The sequence below is a fragment of the Octopus bimaculoides genome, chromosome 22, assembly GCF_046866305.1.
Source record: "Octopus bimaculoides isolate indiv1 chromosome 22, ASM4686630v1, whole genome shotgun sequence".
Classification (NCBI taxonomy): Eukaryota; Metazoa; Mollusca; class Cephalopoda; order Octopoda; family Octopodidae; genus Octopus; species Octopus bimaculoides.
The window spans coordinates 8,255,074-8,272,573 of NC_142949.1; the positions used below are offsets into that span (position 1 = coordinate 8,255,074).

At 35.7% G+C, this 17,500-nt stretch overlaps 1 protein-coding gene across 2 annotated transcripts in view; it reads right to left on the minus strand.

The window, feature by feature from the left end:
* The window catches only part of LOC106876275 (receptor-type guanylate cyclase Gyc76C), a 484,891-nt gene that overhangs the window by 143,355 nt on the left and 324,036 nt on the right, over positions 1–17,500 (minus strand). For both annotated transcript variants that reach the window (XM_089339543.1, XM_089339544.1), the window contains exons 9-10: positions 8,372–8,474; positions 7,557–7,712 (exon numbers count right to left, since the gene is read on the minus strand). In XM_089339543.1, the coding sequence (XP_089195669.1) occupies positions 7,557–7,712; positions 8,372–8,474 (259 nt within the window). The remainder of the gene's footprint in view (positions 1–7,556; positions 7,713–8,371; positions 8,475–17,500) is intronic.

Sequence of the window (17,500 nt, forward strand, 5' to 3'; positions counted from 1 at the left end):
CTACTACTACTACTACTACTACTACTACTACTACTACTAATAATAATAATAATAATAATAATAATAATGATAGGAATAATAAACATATCAATCTACTTCCTTTTGGTTAATATTTAAAGGATTCAGGTAACTCCTCCAGAAGATATCTTCTGGAGGAGTTACCTCAGTCCTTTAAATAACAACAATAATAATAATAATAATAATAATAATAATAATAATAATAATAATAATAATAATAATAATAATAATAATAAAAATAATAATAACATTAACAACAACAAAATCTCCTGCAACAAGATATTTGCCATTTGATTTTATTTCTCCCGCTTTTTAAATTCACAGCTGAGCCAATAAGATATTTCTGACTGAAATCCTGATATTATAGCGAAATTGTACGAAATCCAACATAATATAATGCTGCGAAATATATTGCATTCTTTAAAGGTAAGACATTGAATTCGAATTTATCATAACGTTCTACCAATAAATACCAATTATAGTACATATGACTTTCATCCAAGCTGTCCCATTATTCTATTTCAATACCTCGCGGTAAGTTAAATGAATGCGATTTAATAACTATCAGATTCTCATTTGCAACTAAAATCTACTTGACGATAAATCTATTTATATTTAGGGCGCTGTTAAATGACGTTATATTATGCGCATTATGCAAATTATTCTGGCAATTATTTTGCCGGTTCAAAATTTATTTTTGATTTAAATAACAATTATTATACCATTCGATTCCCTTCTTCTGGGAGGGGAACTTCGATGGGGTGTTATTTATCATTTCAGGACTGGCCAATCTGTCCTGAAATATAACCAAAGTATTTTCCGTTATTTTTTGTCTCTGGTTGTCCCCAACCACGGTTTGATAACCGGTTTGGGTGTATTTACGTCCCCGTAACTTAAAGCTTCGATAAAAAAAAAAGACTGATAGAATAAGTACCAGGCCTTACAAATAATAGATCTAAACGGATTCCCAGAGGCACTGATGTGAAGGGCACAAGAACAAGCTCTGAGAGCTAATTATACCAAGTTCCAAATAAATAAGAGCAGTGAATCGCCTCTTTGTAGAATGTGTGGTAACGAAAACGAAACGATCTCACATATTGTGAGTGGGTGTAGGAAGCTGGCCCAGAAATGCTAGAAAAGGAGGCACGATAAGGTGACTAAGTTTATTCACTGGAGACTGTGTGAAAAGCACGGTCTGGGCACAGTACGGAAATGGCACAAACATGAACCAGAGGTTGTGATTGACAACAATGAATATATAATCCTGTTGGAGCATACAACCCAACGTGCTCGGACACTAGACATTGTTGTGGTGGATTAAAAAAAAGGAAACCAAGAACATAGATGTTTTTTCTACTCTAGGCACAAGGCCCGACATTTATGGGGAGGGTGCTAGTCGATTAGCTCGACCCCAGTACGCAACTGGTAGGTCATGAGCTGTTTATTCCGATATCAGATCCTCATGTCGTCCATGTGATGCATGTGTCTGTGTGCCCATATCCTGATGCAGTACGACACAGTGGCTCCCATGGCTTCTGATCTTAACAGACTGGAAGTGTTATCATGTACATTGTTTTGTCTTGGTATAAAAGACAGGCTACAGCAAATATTCTGCTCAATACCACAGATTTGCTTGTCAGTTGTTTGACCTTAACCAGTTGAGCATGTCCCTTAATGGATGATGTTATGTGCATCTCTGATCATGAGCAGAAGTAGTGCGGGAGCATCATAGCCATGTGTTGAGAGGAATTCTTTCGGGTTTGGATAATACACCTCTGGAAACATCAGTGTTTTGTTCACCATCCTTAAACAAACTTTAAGGGACTTTTTAAGCGTGATGGGCTACTCAACCTGAATAAAATTCTAACTGGTCCCCACCTGCGAGGTCATGCACTGTTTATCTTGCTATATGATCACCATGTCATGTACATATGGTTGTGATGCATGTGCCTGGCGTACCCTTATTGGAGGGGTAGTCATGATGGGTATATTGGGCTTCGTATAATTGTACCCCAGTGTCACTTTGATGGCATGCGTTGCTCTCTCACTCAATAATAATAATAATAATAATAATAATAATAATAATAATAATAATAATAATAATAATGAATGGCACTTACAGTTTTAACCTCACTAACTGTACTCCTACGGAAGTCCAACGCCTGGACAAGAAGACAAGAAAATTATTGATGTCCAAGAAACTGCACCACCCTAAGGCAGATCTAGATCGTCTGCACCTTTCTAGAAGTGGTGGATGGGGGACGCGGAATGATGCAATTACAACTGTGCTATAAGACCCCTACTATAGGAAAGAACAGGTACTTATCTAGTACAGAGGACCGGATGCTGCGACTTTCGTGCGAACATGGAAGCAACAAATGTCAAACTATTGTCAAAAAAGCTCACAAATTCGAAAGGGAACTTGGCATTAACTCTGAATTAGGTGAGGGGCCTCGAAACCATTGCTATCAAGCGAGCAAAACGAATCAAGCAGACTGCAAAAAATGAACGAGCACCGAAACAAATTGAGAAGCAGTGGAGCCAGGAGCCCCTGCATGGTGCGATTGCTTATTTTTAGAATTACATTAGTGGTGAAGTATGAGAGGCCATATATAGAACAGAGAGAATATTTGGGCCAGGTATGGAGGTTTTGAATGCTAAAGGATAGCGTTTGGTATAACATTCATTTCCCTTCTACAGCGAATGATTTGAAGTATTATCGATTGAGAAATGGCCATCAAGCAACCATAAAACACGTTAGAATTATTTCTTATTTTGTATGTGTGTGTGTGTGTGTGTGTGTGTGTGTGTGTGTGTGTGTGTGTTCGCAAAGAAGAGAAAAGCAAGGTTATGCTTATATTTGTCTCTACAGTGTAGACACTAGAAATTCTCAGCTTACCAGATCGCATTTTAAAGTTTATTTTCAACTTCTTAACTTATGCTTTTTTCTTCGTATGTCATTGAATTTTGTGTGTATGCTCGCATGAAAGCCTGATAACATTTCAGTATGTATGCTCTACTCACCAACGTATTACCGTAATGATTACGCTGTGCACAGAATGCATCTAATTGTATATTCGTGATAAAATATCCCCTTTCGAATCTGAATATATTTGAATTTTTATGAATTGAAGAGCTTCCATTATGAATAATTTTGTCGTTAAAACATGTTTACTTTTTGTGCGCTGATAACAAGATATACGTACATACATCACAATACACACACATACACCCACACACATGCATACATATTTATAATATACATGCGATGTATATATATATATATATATATATATATATATGCATTTATAATACAAGTATAGAATATATTCAGTAACCAAAGAAAGTGGTGAGATCTGACTTATATATGTATTAATATTTAGTAGAAGTAACGCAGTGACTCAAGATCCGATACTTTCGTGCGTTGGTACTTATCAAACTAGTTCGAAGAGTTGTCAATTTATTTATGTACATGGTGTGAATAGCATTTTCCTCTGGATTGTTCTAGATCGTCCAATAAGTAAATACCTAAATAAATAAAGGAGTACAAATATAACGAGACAAAAAAAAAACGCAAACAAAACTTGCATTATAATCTCGTACATAATATTGTTTAGAATATCGGGTTAAAAAGAGCGCCATAGTTGGAAAGACTCACGGCCGGATTCTGGTTTGACATTTTCTAAGCAAGGGGTCTTTTAGTCTAATACTGTACACATTTATACTTATGATAGAATTATCTACTTTGAGCCACGCCATTAAAAAAATTTAGACTTATTTATTGTGAGCCTAGTATTTAATCTATCGGTTCCATTTGCCGAACTGCTAACCTACGGGGACCTAAACTAACCAAAATCGTTGGGGCGGGGAGGGGACACACACACACACACATGTATATATATGTATGTATATATGAATGTATGTACATATGTATGTATATATGTATGTATGTATATATGTATCTATATATATATATATATGTATATATATGTATGTATATATATAGATAGATATATACATACATATATTTTTATATATATATATATATATACACACACAAACACTCATATATATATATATATATATATATATATATATATATATGTGTGTGTGTGTGTGTGTGTGCGCGCGCACACACAGAGACAAACACAGACACACACACACACATATAAATATACGACGGGCTTCTTTCAGTTTCTGTCTACTAAATCCACACACAAGGATTCGGTCGACCCGAAGCTATAGTAGAAGACATTTGCTCAAGGTGCCACGCAGTCGGATTGAACCCGGAGACATGTGGTTCGTAAGCAAGCTACTTACCACACAGCCGCTCATACGCCTATATCGAGCAGGTCTAGCAACCTACTCGTTCTTTGACAGTTATAATGCTTATGTTAAATGTTTCATTTGAGTCCCGCAAACGATTTGCAAAGAAGACCACAGATATTGCTAGTGTGTGTATTACAGGTGTATTCGTCGCCACTTTTCTCCTTTTCCTTGCATTCTTAAGTCTGTTAATGCAAATATAAATACATACATATATACATATACATGTATATATATATATATATATATATATATATATATATATATATATATATATATATATATATATATATATATATATATATATATATATATATAAATATATATATAAATATATATGCATATATATATATAAATATATATATATATATATATATATATATATATATATATATATATATATATATATATATATATATATATATATATAATTATGTGTATTTCTTCTATCTTAATGAATAAAAATTCTTCTGATAGAATAAATGGGTTAATAGAAACCAATGTAGCAAAGAACACAAAATAACTGTGGTTAGCTCCTGTTTTTAAGGCAGGAACTCCTTGAAATTTTGGGTATTTGAGTATATTTAAGAATTTAAGGATTGGAGAAAACGCATGTTATAATTGCATACTTTATTCCTACATATGTTTCAAAGGATTACAACCTGTGTGATATATATAAATATAAGGTTGAGGAGGGTATTGGATTTAACCAAACCCAAGAGAATACAGGTAATACCGAGTAAGTGCTGTATACCGACTAGTTTTGCCCCAGTCGTTGTATGAACAGGATTGGGGATTATAAGTCGTGTATTAGCGTGTGTATATATAAATATATAAAAATAAAAAGATAAAGAGAGCAATGGTAAGGTTGGAAGAATATTTTATGGATAGAGTCTTAGAGCTCTAAGACTCTATCCATAAAATATTCTTCCAACCTTACCATTGGTCTCTTTATCTTTTTATTTTTATATATTTACATATATATAAATATATATATGCATATATATATATATATATATATATATATATATATATTTTCAGATTTCTGCATGCATACATATATATACGTACACGCACATACATATATATGCCTATACATATATGTATATGTATTTATTAATATGTGTATTTATATATACATATATATTCATATATATATATATATATATATATATATATATATATATATATATATATATATATATATGCATATATATATTTATATGTGTGTATGTATATACATATAAGTAAACATATATATATATGTATATAAATATATATGTATATACATATTTTTTTTTTGCCGACAAGGGGCTAAACACAGAGGGGACAAACAGGGACAGACAAAGGGATTAAGTCGATTACATCGACCCCAGTGCGTAACTGGTACTTAATTTATCTACCCCGAAAGGATGAAAGGCAAAGTCGCCCTCGGCGGAATTTGAACTCAGAACGTAGCGGCAGACGAAATACTGCTAAGCATTTCGCCCGGCGCGCTAACGTTTCTGCCAGCTCGCCGCCTCAATTTTTTTTCTCCGTGTTTTTCTCCTTGTCTCCGTATTCTTTCTGTTGAAGAGCGTAGCTCGAAACGTTAAAGACTTTCCGTATTCCCGAGCGTCATACTAATATATACTTTTGTTATTTACACCACCTGTCCTCGTCTGTTGTTATTACTTGTATATTCTCCCATATATATATATATATATATATATATATATATATATATACATATATACATATATGTGTATACTCACACACACACACACACACACAGACATAAATTCCGTATCAAATACCAAAATATTCACATCCACAGCAGTTAAGCTCTATTAATAGTTGGTTTTTATTATCTTTCACGTTATAACGGCGCAGTAATTCCTGCTCGGCAACACATGATCAACAAAAGAGATCATTAAAAGCGACCTATATTTAGAAAAGAAAGCAGAAATGCATAAATTCCACACATATTTCATAATTTAATTACTTTCAGCAGCTGTTTTATTAGAAACACTCTTATCTATTCTATAATAATATAATACACATACGTAATTAACAATTTCAAGTTTTGCCACAGAGCTAGCAATTTTTGAGGGGAGGGGGTGGAAGTCGATTATTGGAGGGCAAAGCTGGCATCGGCGGAATACAAATATACACAATTAGTAACATAATTTAAAGCAATGTTTATCGTAAATCATCTGAATGATATGAGCTACGTTAATTACCGATTTATATGCTGTGTTTTATAAAGGGAAATTGCTGCCAGGTTTGTTTCTAGGCAACACACAGACAGACATACACACACACAAACACGTATGTATGTATCTATGTATGTATGTATGTTCTTATTCAGTTTTATTTCAACATTTCCTGCCAATAGAGAAAGAGCCGCTTTCTAACCTAGATACAAGGTTGCTTCATTGAAATTTCAACATGAAATGGATATTTTTGTATGTATGCATGATTTTCTGTGAGTTTTATTTAAGATCCTGAAAGATTTCAAGCCAGTCACCAACAGTGCAACCAGACTTCTCGAAAGAATTCCCGGCGTTTGTCAATATGTGGTTGAGTAGGTGTGTTGGTTGGACTGTCGATGCGTACATTCAAATGTGTGCATGCATTTGCCTAAGAATCGTAGATGGACTGTTTGGAATGTCTTACAAATCTTCATGCCACTAATAGATTGGCTTTGGAAAATCCTCGTCAGTGTCTTTTGGTTAATCTCCGTGGAAGTGTTTCTAAATTTTTTGCAAATTTGCTGGTACCTAATACGTATGTCTGTATGTATATATGTCATTGTTCAGTTTTATTTCAAGATTTCTTGACTATAGAGAAAGAATCGGTTTCTAACCCAGATGCAAGGCTCCTTCATTGCAATCTCAACATCAACAACAGGGTATTTTTGTTTGTATGTATGTATATGTGCAGATTTACATGTTTTGTTTTGTGTATGTATTCTGATGCATATAGTTACATATCTAGATATGCTCATATATATTTAACTGATAAACTTCTGGAAAGTTTTACAGATTTTTACAGTTCCAGTGATGGATTTTATCTGTAGTCTTTGAATTTGCTTTCTCCTGTCATAGCAGCAACAGAAGCAATATAACAAGAACAACATTTGCAACAACTTTACCAACAACAGTAATAGCAGCACAACAACAACGACAACAACAACAACAACAACAAAGACACTGAAAGAAATTGCTCACCATTTTCATTTCTCGTTTCATTTTATGGGTGACAACAAAATTTTTCTTCTCGTACATTTTCAAAGCAACAATTTGTCCTTTATAGTTGCCGGTTCTAGCATAGACTTGCGTCAATGTAGTTCTCGAATCAAGTGACAGACGACTGCTCAAAGAATACTGCAGAAAAAGAAGGAAACTTGAATAAATAAACCAGTTTCAAAAATTATTTGTAATCGAAGCAATGATTTAGATAATATTATACAAAACGAAATATGAACGCCGGTCGAGAACCACTGATTTAGTCGAACAAATTGACCCCATCCCAAGTAATTATTTCCATAAAAGTCTATTCCTTATTCTATCGGCCACTTTTTCTGATCAGCCATGTTACAGGGACGTATACAAATTAACACCGGTTGTCAAGCAATGTGATGGGGCGACAAACACAAAGATACACTAGTACATACATACATACATCTCACACACACATGTATATAAATATATATATATATATATATATATATATATATATATATATATATATATATATATATATATATATATATATACACACGATGACCTTCCATACAGTTACCCTTCACTGAATTACCCCACAACGCATTGGGCGGCCTGGCAGCAACAGTAGAAGGCTTTTGCCCAAAATGCCGCACAGTAGCCATAACTGAAATCGCCTTATTGCCAATGGAGACTCTTAACCACACAGCCATGCCTGCACCTAAAGTTACATAAAACGAACACGAATAGACGAATCAGTGAATAACCGCACAAATAAACGATGGCAACCTGGGTGGAATGTATTTCATAGAATTACTTACTTTGCTCTCGGATTTGCATTCCGGTTTATCAGAATCAATATGAAGCTCTGATGAACAGATTTTCCACAGCAGACCAGCGATAGCTTGTTCATACCGCCATTTTCTGTGAATGAAATAAAAACAGAAAGATAAATAAGGCGATGCTGTGATATATTACTTACTTCCCTTGAAACGCTATAGAGTAAACAAAATGATTAAAATTTCATTAACCGATCGGAATTAATTGCCAACATGGAACTAATATAGATACTTCTTCTTTGGAGTGATGGGTAAAAAGTGTAAACGCATATATATTTATAAACAAGTAGAAAGATTAATTTTATTCAAAGAATAAAATCCATTTTTCTTTTTAAACGCAGAAAAATCTGTCGGAAGCCAGCCATGAGAAACGAACTCACATCCCTTTAATATCCGGTTAGAACGCTTTACCATTTAAGCCAAACTGCCTGACCGCCAAATTCTTCTGCAATTTAAGAAGTTATAAAATCATCCAGGAACGCTAGATGTCGTATGGGTTACGCCGTATGTAAACAAACAAGTTTGTTTTTCGAAGCGCTGGAATGTATGGTAGAACAAGTAGAAAGATAAATTTTATTCAACGCATAGATACTGAACAGTATAGATATAAAGGATAAAATCCTTTTTTTCTTTTTAAACGCAGAAATATCTGTCGGCAGCCAGCTATGAGAATCGAACTCACATCCCTCTAATATCCGGTTAGAATACTTTACCATTTAAGCCAAGTGCATACGTATTAATGTGTTCGTCCACGTACATGTATGTGCATATATGCATATATACGTCTATGCGTGGATATATGTGTACGTATGGATGTATATATACGTCAGTATATGCGAGTGTCTCTGTGTATATATATGGGCGTACGGATGCATGTATGTATGTGTGTATATGTATTCGTGCGTACTTGTATATATACGAATTTCCTTAACTTTATTTATTTATACCGTATAAACGTATATACCATTCTTTATTAACTATAAACTTACCTTATTTATATTTAAATTTCCGCTATCGTCTCTATTTAATTTATTCCCTTATTGCTCTAATTCTATTTACCTATTCTATCTTATCTCCAATCAACCTGCAAACCCCTCGCCCAAACATATAAAAATACACAAAAATAAAATGTAGGAAAACCACTGAAGAAAGCAATGAAGCTGGTGAGAAAAAATTTGTGTTATAAAATATACAATATGTAAATAGAAAAATATTTAAATAATGGAGGTCAACTAGTGACCGAATAAGACCATTTAATAAACTCAGTAAATCCAACCAAACGTTCCAAGTGTCCATGAAGTTCCTGTGCATGAATTTGTTTTTAGCGAGTAAAGGGTTGCACAGTGGACCCACATTTCAGCATAATCAGCAAGAAAACCAGTGGCACAACAGAAGTGGCACAACAGACGTAGCACAACGGAAGTTGAGACGACAAGAAACCAACTGCGGTTCAGGGCTTTTTTAAATATGAGTTTATCTTCCTCCAGATGAAATTCTAACAAGAACTAGGGGACTTTCACTTCTAGTTGTTTTTAACCCATAGCTGGGAGCCTAACAAGTGTTATTACTCCGGGGCAGGGTTGACGCGGGAACAATAGTGACGAAGAGGTTGTTCTACACTCCTCAATACCCTAGAACTCCCGTACCAAGTCCCTGTACCAGGACATAGAAATAAGGCAGTGAAAATTAAGAAGGTGTGTTCAAAGGGCGAAGAAAAACAAAGAGAGCAAAAGGCAGCTAAAAGTAAAAGGAAAAATATAACTGGAGGGATTTTTAAAAAGTTACACCGTAAGCGTAAACTATGTTGTGATATACAAATTAAATATACCACAACAATAACAAATACAAGATATGCTCTACTGTCGGTCTCAGTTCTGCCACTGCCGGATGGAAAATGAGGTGGTAAAAAAAATGAAACAATGAAACCGGCAAAAGTAGCCGTTGAGTGGACAGTCAGAGGTGGAAGGAGAACGAAAAGCAATCTGGTGAAGATGTGACAAGGAACTGGGGGAGGAAATCTTCGGCGAGATGAGTGTCTCCTGGAAAGGAGGTTGCAGTTTGGCTCAAGATAGTAGCGCCTGAAGAACTCTCATCGCCCGGCGTTCTATCAGAGAACGGAGATAGCATATACATATACAGGTTGTCGCGAATAAATCAAATATACAGCAACAACCACAGACAAAGCATGTTTAGTTGTAAAACTATTTTAACAGTAGTAATAAAAGTTTGTAATTTTTTTTATTTATTACTTGTTTAGTCTTTTTACAGCGGCCATTCTGGGGTCTTGAGAGGTGTAGTCAGACACATCGACACAGGTACTTATATTTTTAAAGTCTAGTACTTATCCTGTCGTTATCTTTTGCCGAACCACTTTTGCTGAACCGTTTGTCAGGTGGTGTACGAACAAACACAAGTACACACATATACGCATACCTGTGAGTACACGATGGGTTTCTTTCAGTTTCCGTCTTCCAAATCCACTGACAAAGCATTGGTCGGTCGACGGCTACAATAGAAAACTTCAGCTTAAGTTGCCACGCAGTGGGACTTAACCTGGAACCTTACAATTGGGAAACAAACTTGTTACCATTCTGCCACGACTACATTTATTGATTTATTTTTAAATATATTTTATTTGTATTATTTCAGGTTAGTGGCATTAAAAGTAAATTGAGCAGTTCATTCCAGGAATTTATTGCCAACGTAAAGTTAATCCTGAGAAAGATTGCAATTAATTAACTTCTGTCCCTGAAACCAAATTAAATCCAGACAAATGTATAGTTATGTTAAATGAAATTCATTGAATAAGATTCGGCTGATTATAATTAAAGGGCTCTGGTTGAGGGCTGGCAGAATGGCTAGCATGCCGAACAAAATACTTAGCGGCATTTCTGCCGGTTCTTTGAGTTCTCTGTTCAAATTCTGTCGAGGTCGGCTTTGTCTTCAATCCTTTCTGGGTCCATGAATTAAGTTCCAGTTGAACACTGGGGTCGATGTAATCAGCTTACCCCAGCGCACCGGGCAAAATACTTTTCGGCATTTCACCCGTCTTTATGTTCCGAGTTCAAATTCCGCCGACCTCTGCTTTGCCTTTTACCCTATCGGGGTCGATAAATTAAGTACCAGTGAAACACAAAATGTCAGGCCTTGAGCCTTTAGTAGAAAGGGGTCATTATTCTTATTTAAAACGTCGCACAGAATCCAATATCGTGACGACGTTGACTGAAGATATTTTGTCTACCGGGGGTCTGTACTTCCCATCAAGTCAAAACCTGGACCTCAGACAGACAGCACTTTATGCAATATGTGATGTCGATTTTTGCAATACAACTAGACTGTAGGATATTTGGAGCGTTTCCTGATGTTTTTTCAGATTGGGAGGTATTGAACCCAATGCTCCAATGACAATAGGGACAACCTTTATGTTTAACTCTTGTAGCTGCCACATCTTAGCAATCTCAATTCTCAGGTCTCCATATTTATCAGTCTTTTCTCTTTCTTTCATGATATGTTGATCTCCTGGCACTGCTATGTCGATTATTAGGCACTCTTGTTTGTCCCTCCTAAAGGTTACTATGTCCTGCTTTCGGTGCCCTAAAACCTTGTCTGTCTGGAAGTCAAAGTCCCAGAGGATTTTTATATATGTATATATATATATTATGTGTATGCATATATATATATATATATATATATATATAGATATATATATATATATATGTGTGTGTGTGTATATATATATATATATATATATATATATGTGTGTGTGTGTGTGTGTGTGTGTGTGTGTGTGTGTGTGTCTTTGTTTTTCACAATCATATCGATTGCATATGGTCGTTGGTTTGTATACGTTCCTACCAACTTGCGGTTCCACGAAGGGTGCGATAGAATAAGTACCAAAGTTTAAATTAAAAATTGTGTTCGATTTATTCGGCTAATTCCTTCAAAGTGTAGCTCCAGCATGGCCTCAGCCCAATGACTGAAACAAATTTGCTCTTTGGATGAAACTCGATGCATTTTGTTGTAATTCCTGTAACAGTTTGGAATACGTTCTCTTATTATTCATCTGTAGAATTCTTTCTTAACACGAAAGAGAGACAGGTGCTTTGTTAGAACAATTTTTATCGCTTAAGAATCTTGCTTCCTGTTATTCTTATGTACACAAAAAGTGGACAATACATACGAGAGTAATAAATGTGTTTTAATTAATATATACTCGTGTATAGTTACGTACTCTTCTTACCTATAATCTTTAACGATACACAGCAACACTATTTCTTGATAGCTCGCAGTTAAAATACTGTTATTTATTCAGCTATAACGTACTTAAATAAATATTTATTGCAGCCGCCATAACTAGTTCTTGTTTTATTTCATTTGTTTATGAATGTTTCTACGTTACCGCTAGCACTCAACGGCATCTTAGCACAATAATAGTACTGTATATTCTTTTAACAACATCCGTGCTTGTTTTTTGTCATTTCTTAAAGTATTGTATTTATTTTTAGAAATTTCCCGAATGAGATGTAACTGTTGCAATTATTTATTAGAATGCTTCAAGGAGACATTATTCTGAGGTTATTTCTAAAACTTCCCCAAGGAAGATATGATTTTCAACTTCACTCTAACAATTTTCGGAATGAAATATCAATTTGAACTTTGCAAGTGAGATTATTTTTATAAGCGAGCATATTTACCGGGTAAATTAATACGACATGTATTAATTTACGCGTTAATGAAGAAAACAGTGAACGTATTAAACTAGAAACCGGTGAACTAGAGGATGTAGCCGAGTTTACGTATTTAGGTAGTAAGATAACGTTCTCAGGCGGCACCGACGAAGATATTAAGACGAGAATAAGTAAGGCAAGGACCGCTTTCCACGTGTTAAAACAAGTGTGGAGCGCAAGTCTAATTTCAATAAAGAACAAAATAAGAATTGTTAACACTAACGTATAAGCGGTGTTATTGTATGTGGCTGAGACATGGCGAACAACAGTTAAGTCAAATAGGCAAATACAATCACTCATCAACAGGTGCTCGCGTAGTATCCTTAAAATCAGATGGCCCGAACACATAAGCAAAATGGAGCTATGACAAAGACCAAATCAAGTTCCGATTAGGGAGCAAATATTTAAGAAAAAGTGGAAGAGGATTGGTAGCATAATTAGAAAGGACACACCAAATGTAGCGAAAAGTGCTTTACAGTGGAATCCGGATGGGTATAGAAAGATGGGTAGGCCTAAGAACTAGAGAAAGGGGGACATTCATGGCAGAATATAAGTACAGAAGCGAAAAATTATGTGACATGGAATTCAGTTATAAGTGGAATATACTCCGCGTTGGAGGCTTAAAGGTAAGAAAGTAAATATTTAACGGGTTTAAGAATATTCTAGAATTATTATCCGTCATATACGACCTTTAGGAATGTAAAGGATATTTTCATGTATATTTGCACGAAAAGTACAATTTCATGCAAAATGAAAGCTCTCTCACTTTCCAGCCTTGTAGCTCGCTCATCACTAAAATCGTTTCTACGAACTTCCCAATAATTTCCAGTTCACTCCTTTTCAATTCTGATGACACGGCATTTGTTGTCCATTTTGCTTTTAATTTCACTCAACACTCTCACAAAACTTCTTATAATCTCTCGAATCGACTGGTTTCCTTACCACAAGCATCAAGCAAGGAATTTTTTCCATCATCTTTATTTACCAATAAGAACAAATCCCAGCCTGCCGTCGAACAAGCAAAACCCATACATGGAGTATATGCGCTCGATAATGTTTACAACATTAGTGCTGCTTCTAATTCATATTTGAATTTATTCTTATGTCTGCATCGTCAGGGCACACCAACAAATGATCTTTACACTATTTGTATCTAGTCATTAATATGACAGGCGATTCAATTCGCCTGCATTTCCTGTTGTTATGCCACAAAAATGGCGAAACATCGATGTCTAACTCTCTTGAATGGGATTTGGCGCAAATTATCTCGCCTGTCTTTGACTTTCAGGTATTTAAACACCCGACACATTGGGTGAGTCATCACTACTGGGCCAAACCTATCGGCGAACAACCGGTGTTCATACTTTAAATATGTGTGTTCAATAATATATATATATATATACGTGTGTGTGTGTGTATGTAAGTGTGTATGTGTTTATGTGTGTGTATGTGTGTGTGTATGTGTGTGTATGTGTGTGTGTGTGCGCGCGCGCGCGGGGATATGAGTAAGCTTTGCGATTGTATTTGACACAAGAATTATTTCTTTCAATTGCCCTTGTGATCGCGTCTGGCAAAAAACCTCCAATGATACATTCTCTCCATCTTTTATCTTTTAAACCAGGAATTTTCCTATCAGGTCGCTCCAACGTAGTATGTGATGATAGTATCTATCCAACCCAGAAACTATCAAATTTGGTTCAGGAACCATCCATGATGGTAGTGCTTCTCATAGTGCTTCTGAGACAAATTTGCTTTCTACACAAACGAGTGTCGTAGATTACTTACAGGAGTTTTCACTCAACGATTTGCTTCAAGTACAAGGTCAAAATCGTTTAGAACGACTTCCGGTTTTGAATTGACATGATGACAAAAAGGAAAAATACAAAACAATATGATTGATGGGTGAACATTGTTTTGATATGTTTAAAACAGTTTTTGTTGTTGATGTCGTTGTTGATTCCCCCACAAACCTCCACAAGACGGCACTTAGTGAGCAAAGTATCACATCGTATTTGATACAGTCTTGTGACATTTTGTATACACTGACGGCTGACAGGACATAATATGTGCGCGCGCCGGTGTACATACGTAAATACATACATACAGCGATACATATATGTACACACGCACACACACATATATATTCACATACATATGTGTATATATAAATATCTATACATGTGTGTGTGTATATATATATATATATATATATATATATATATATATATATATAGTTACATACGCACATACACACACATATATTGAGATAATTTTTTAGTGAGAGATTGATGGCAGCGTATATGTGTTTATACGTACATCTTATATATATATATGAGTGTGTATATGCATGTATGTATACATGTATATATATGTATGTACACACACACAAACATACATATATATATAAATATACAGTTTATATAGAGTGACAAACTACAATGTGAGTATGTATATATATATATATATATATATATATATATATATATATATATATATATATATATATATATATATATATATATAGTTACTTATCCCTTGATATACACTGCAAATAGCAGAGAGTATATATTGATGGATATCTACATCAATGCACAACGATGTTTATATTGATGTATCGCAGTATATATTGATGCATAAAATCAGTTTTAATCAATGAAGTTCCTATATCGAACTGACATGTGCCTCAGTGGCTCATTGTTTTATATCGATCTTTCACGCTGATACATGTTGAATCCTATCAATAGGAAATTTAATCGATTCCATAAAACATCATCTGTTTATTTTATCGGCTCCACAAGGACGAAACACACATTTAAGCTCAGTATGATTTGAACTCAGAAATTAAAGGATTAAGATTGAACAACGGATGATATTTAATGCGATGCTCTCCTGCTTCTCCTATACCAACCATCACCTGATGAAGAGCAAACATTGGTTTCGTATTTTCTTTGCATAAAGAGGCCGGTGGGTTTGCATAATCGTCAGAGCGTCAGGTGAATGGGTTTGTGGTATTCGCTCTGATTTTATACTTCGTGGTCAACTCCAGCCCAAGTCATCGTTGTTTTCCTTTCCAGGAGCTCGATAAATTAAAGTACCAGTAATGTACTGGCGTCAATGTTATCGACTGCCACGCGATCGGGTCGGGTATGGGCGGGGGCGGGGGGGCATGTGCCGTTGAAGCGTGTTGCTGCACCCACCAATTGTCAGTATCTGCTCAGATCATACCTGGCAACCCTCCGAGCCGTGTTCCAGTCAGCCCCCATCTCCACGATATACTTCCTCATCCGCCATGACCACGTGGCATGTGGCTGACTAAGACGAGCATTCCCCATCCGAAGCCTCAGAGAAGAGAACGTGATACGCATGATACGTAGAATCGAACTCACAAAAGCAACAAGACTGCCGAATCACAAAAGCAACAAGATTAATCTTAGTTTCCACGTATAGCCGTTGATTAGATGCAAAATCCAAGGAATGATATCGCTTAATTCTGCGATGCATCCTCACCCCAAAGGAATTCAAGTATCCTCCCCTCAAAATTTCTGGCCTTACGTCTAAATCCGAAGCCATTTACATTACAACACATTGGCGGCGTGCTGGCAGAAACGTTAGCACGCCGGGCGAAATGCTTAGCGGTATTTCGTCAGCCGTTTATGTTCTGAGTTCAAATTCCGCCGAGGTCGACTTTGCCTTTCATCTTTTCCGGATCGATTAAATAAGTACCAGTTGCGCACTGGGGTCGGTATAATCGACTTAATCCGTTTGTCTGTCGTTGTTTGTCCCCTCTGTGTGTAGCCCCTTGTGGGCAGTAAAGAAATAAGAAACATTAGCACGCGGGCGAAATGTTTTGTGATATTTGGTCTGTCTTTACGTTCTGAGATCAAATTCCGCTGAATTCAACTTTGCCTTTCATCCTTTCGGGGTCGATAAATTAAGTACCAGTTGCGTACTGGGGTCGATCTAATCGACTGGCCCCTTCCCCCAAAACTTCGGGACTTGTGCCTAGAGTAGAAAAGAATACATTGTATAGTTTCATATTTGCACATAACTAGACACACCCGAAAACACTACACCACCCCATACTCCTACCGTTCCGCACATCTCTGTACACAGCAGCTAACCTATACCTGTATAGTCCGCCCATCTCCTCCCCGAAAGAACCGCATTTTTCTTGACCTCTAAATTTTTCCAAACGTCTTTTCTCATTTTATTTTTACTGGTGAAGTATTAGCGCCTGAATCATCAAGCCTGTACACCTTGTTTTTGAGCATAAAACTAATACAACATTTATTAAAACTTGTCCCTCTCATTTTTCTTCTTGTGTTCATTGCCTAATACATTGCATGAACCAAGAGGTGCTTCGAAGCGATTTTTGATATCAAGT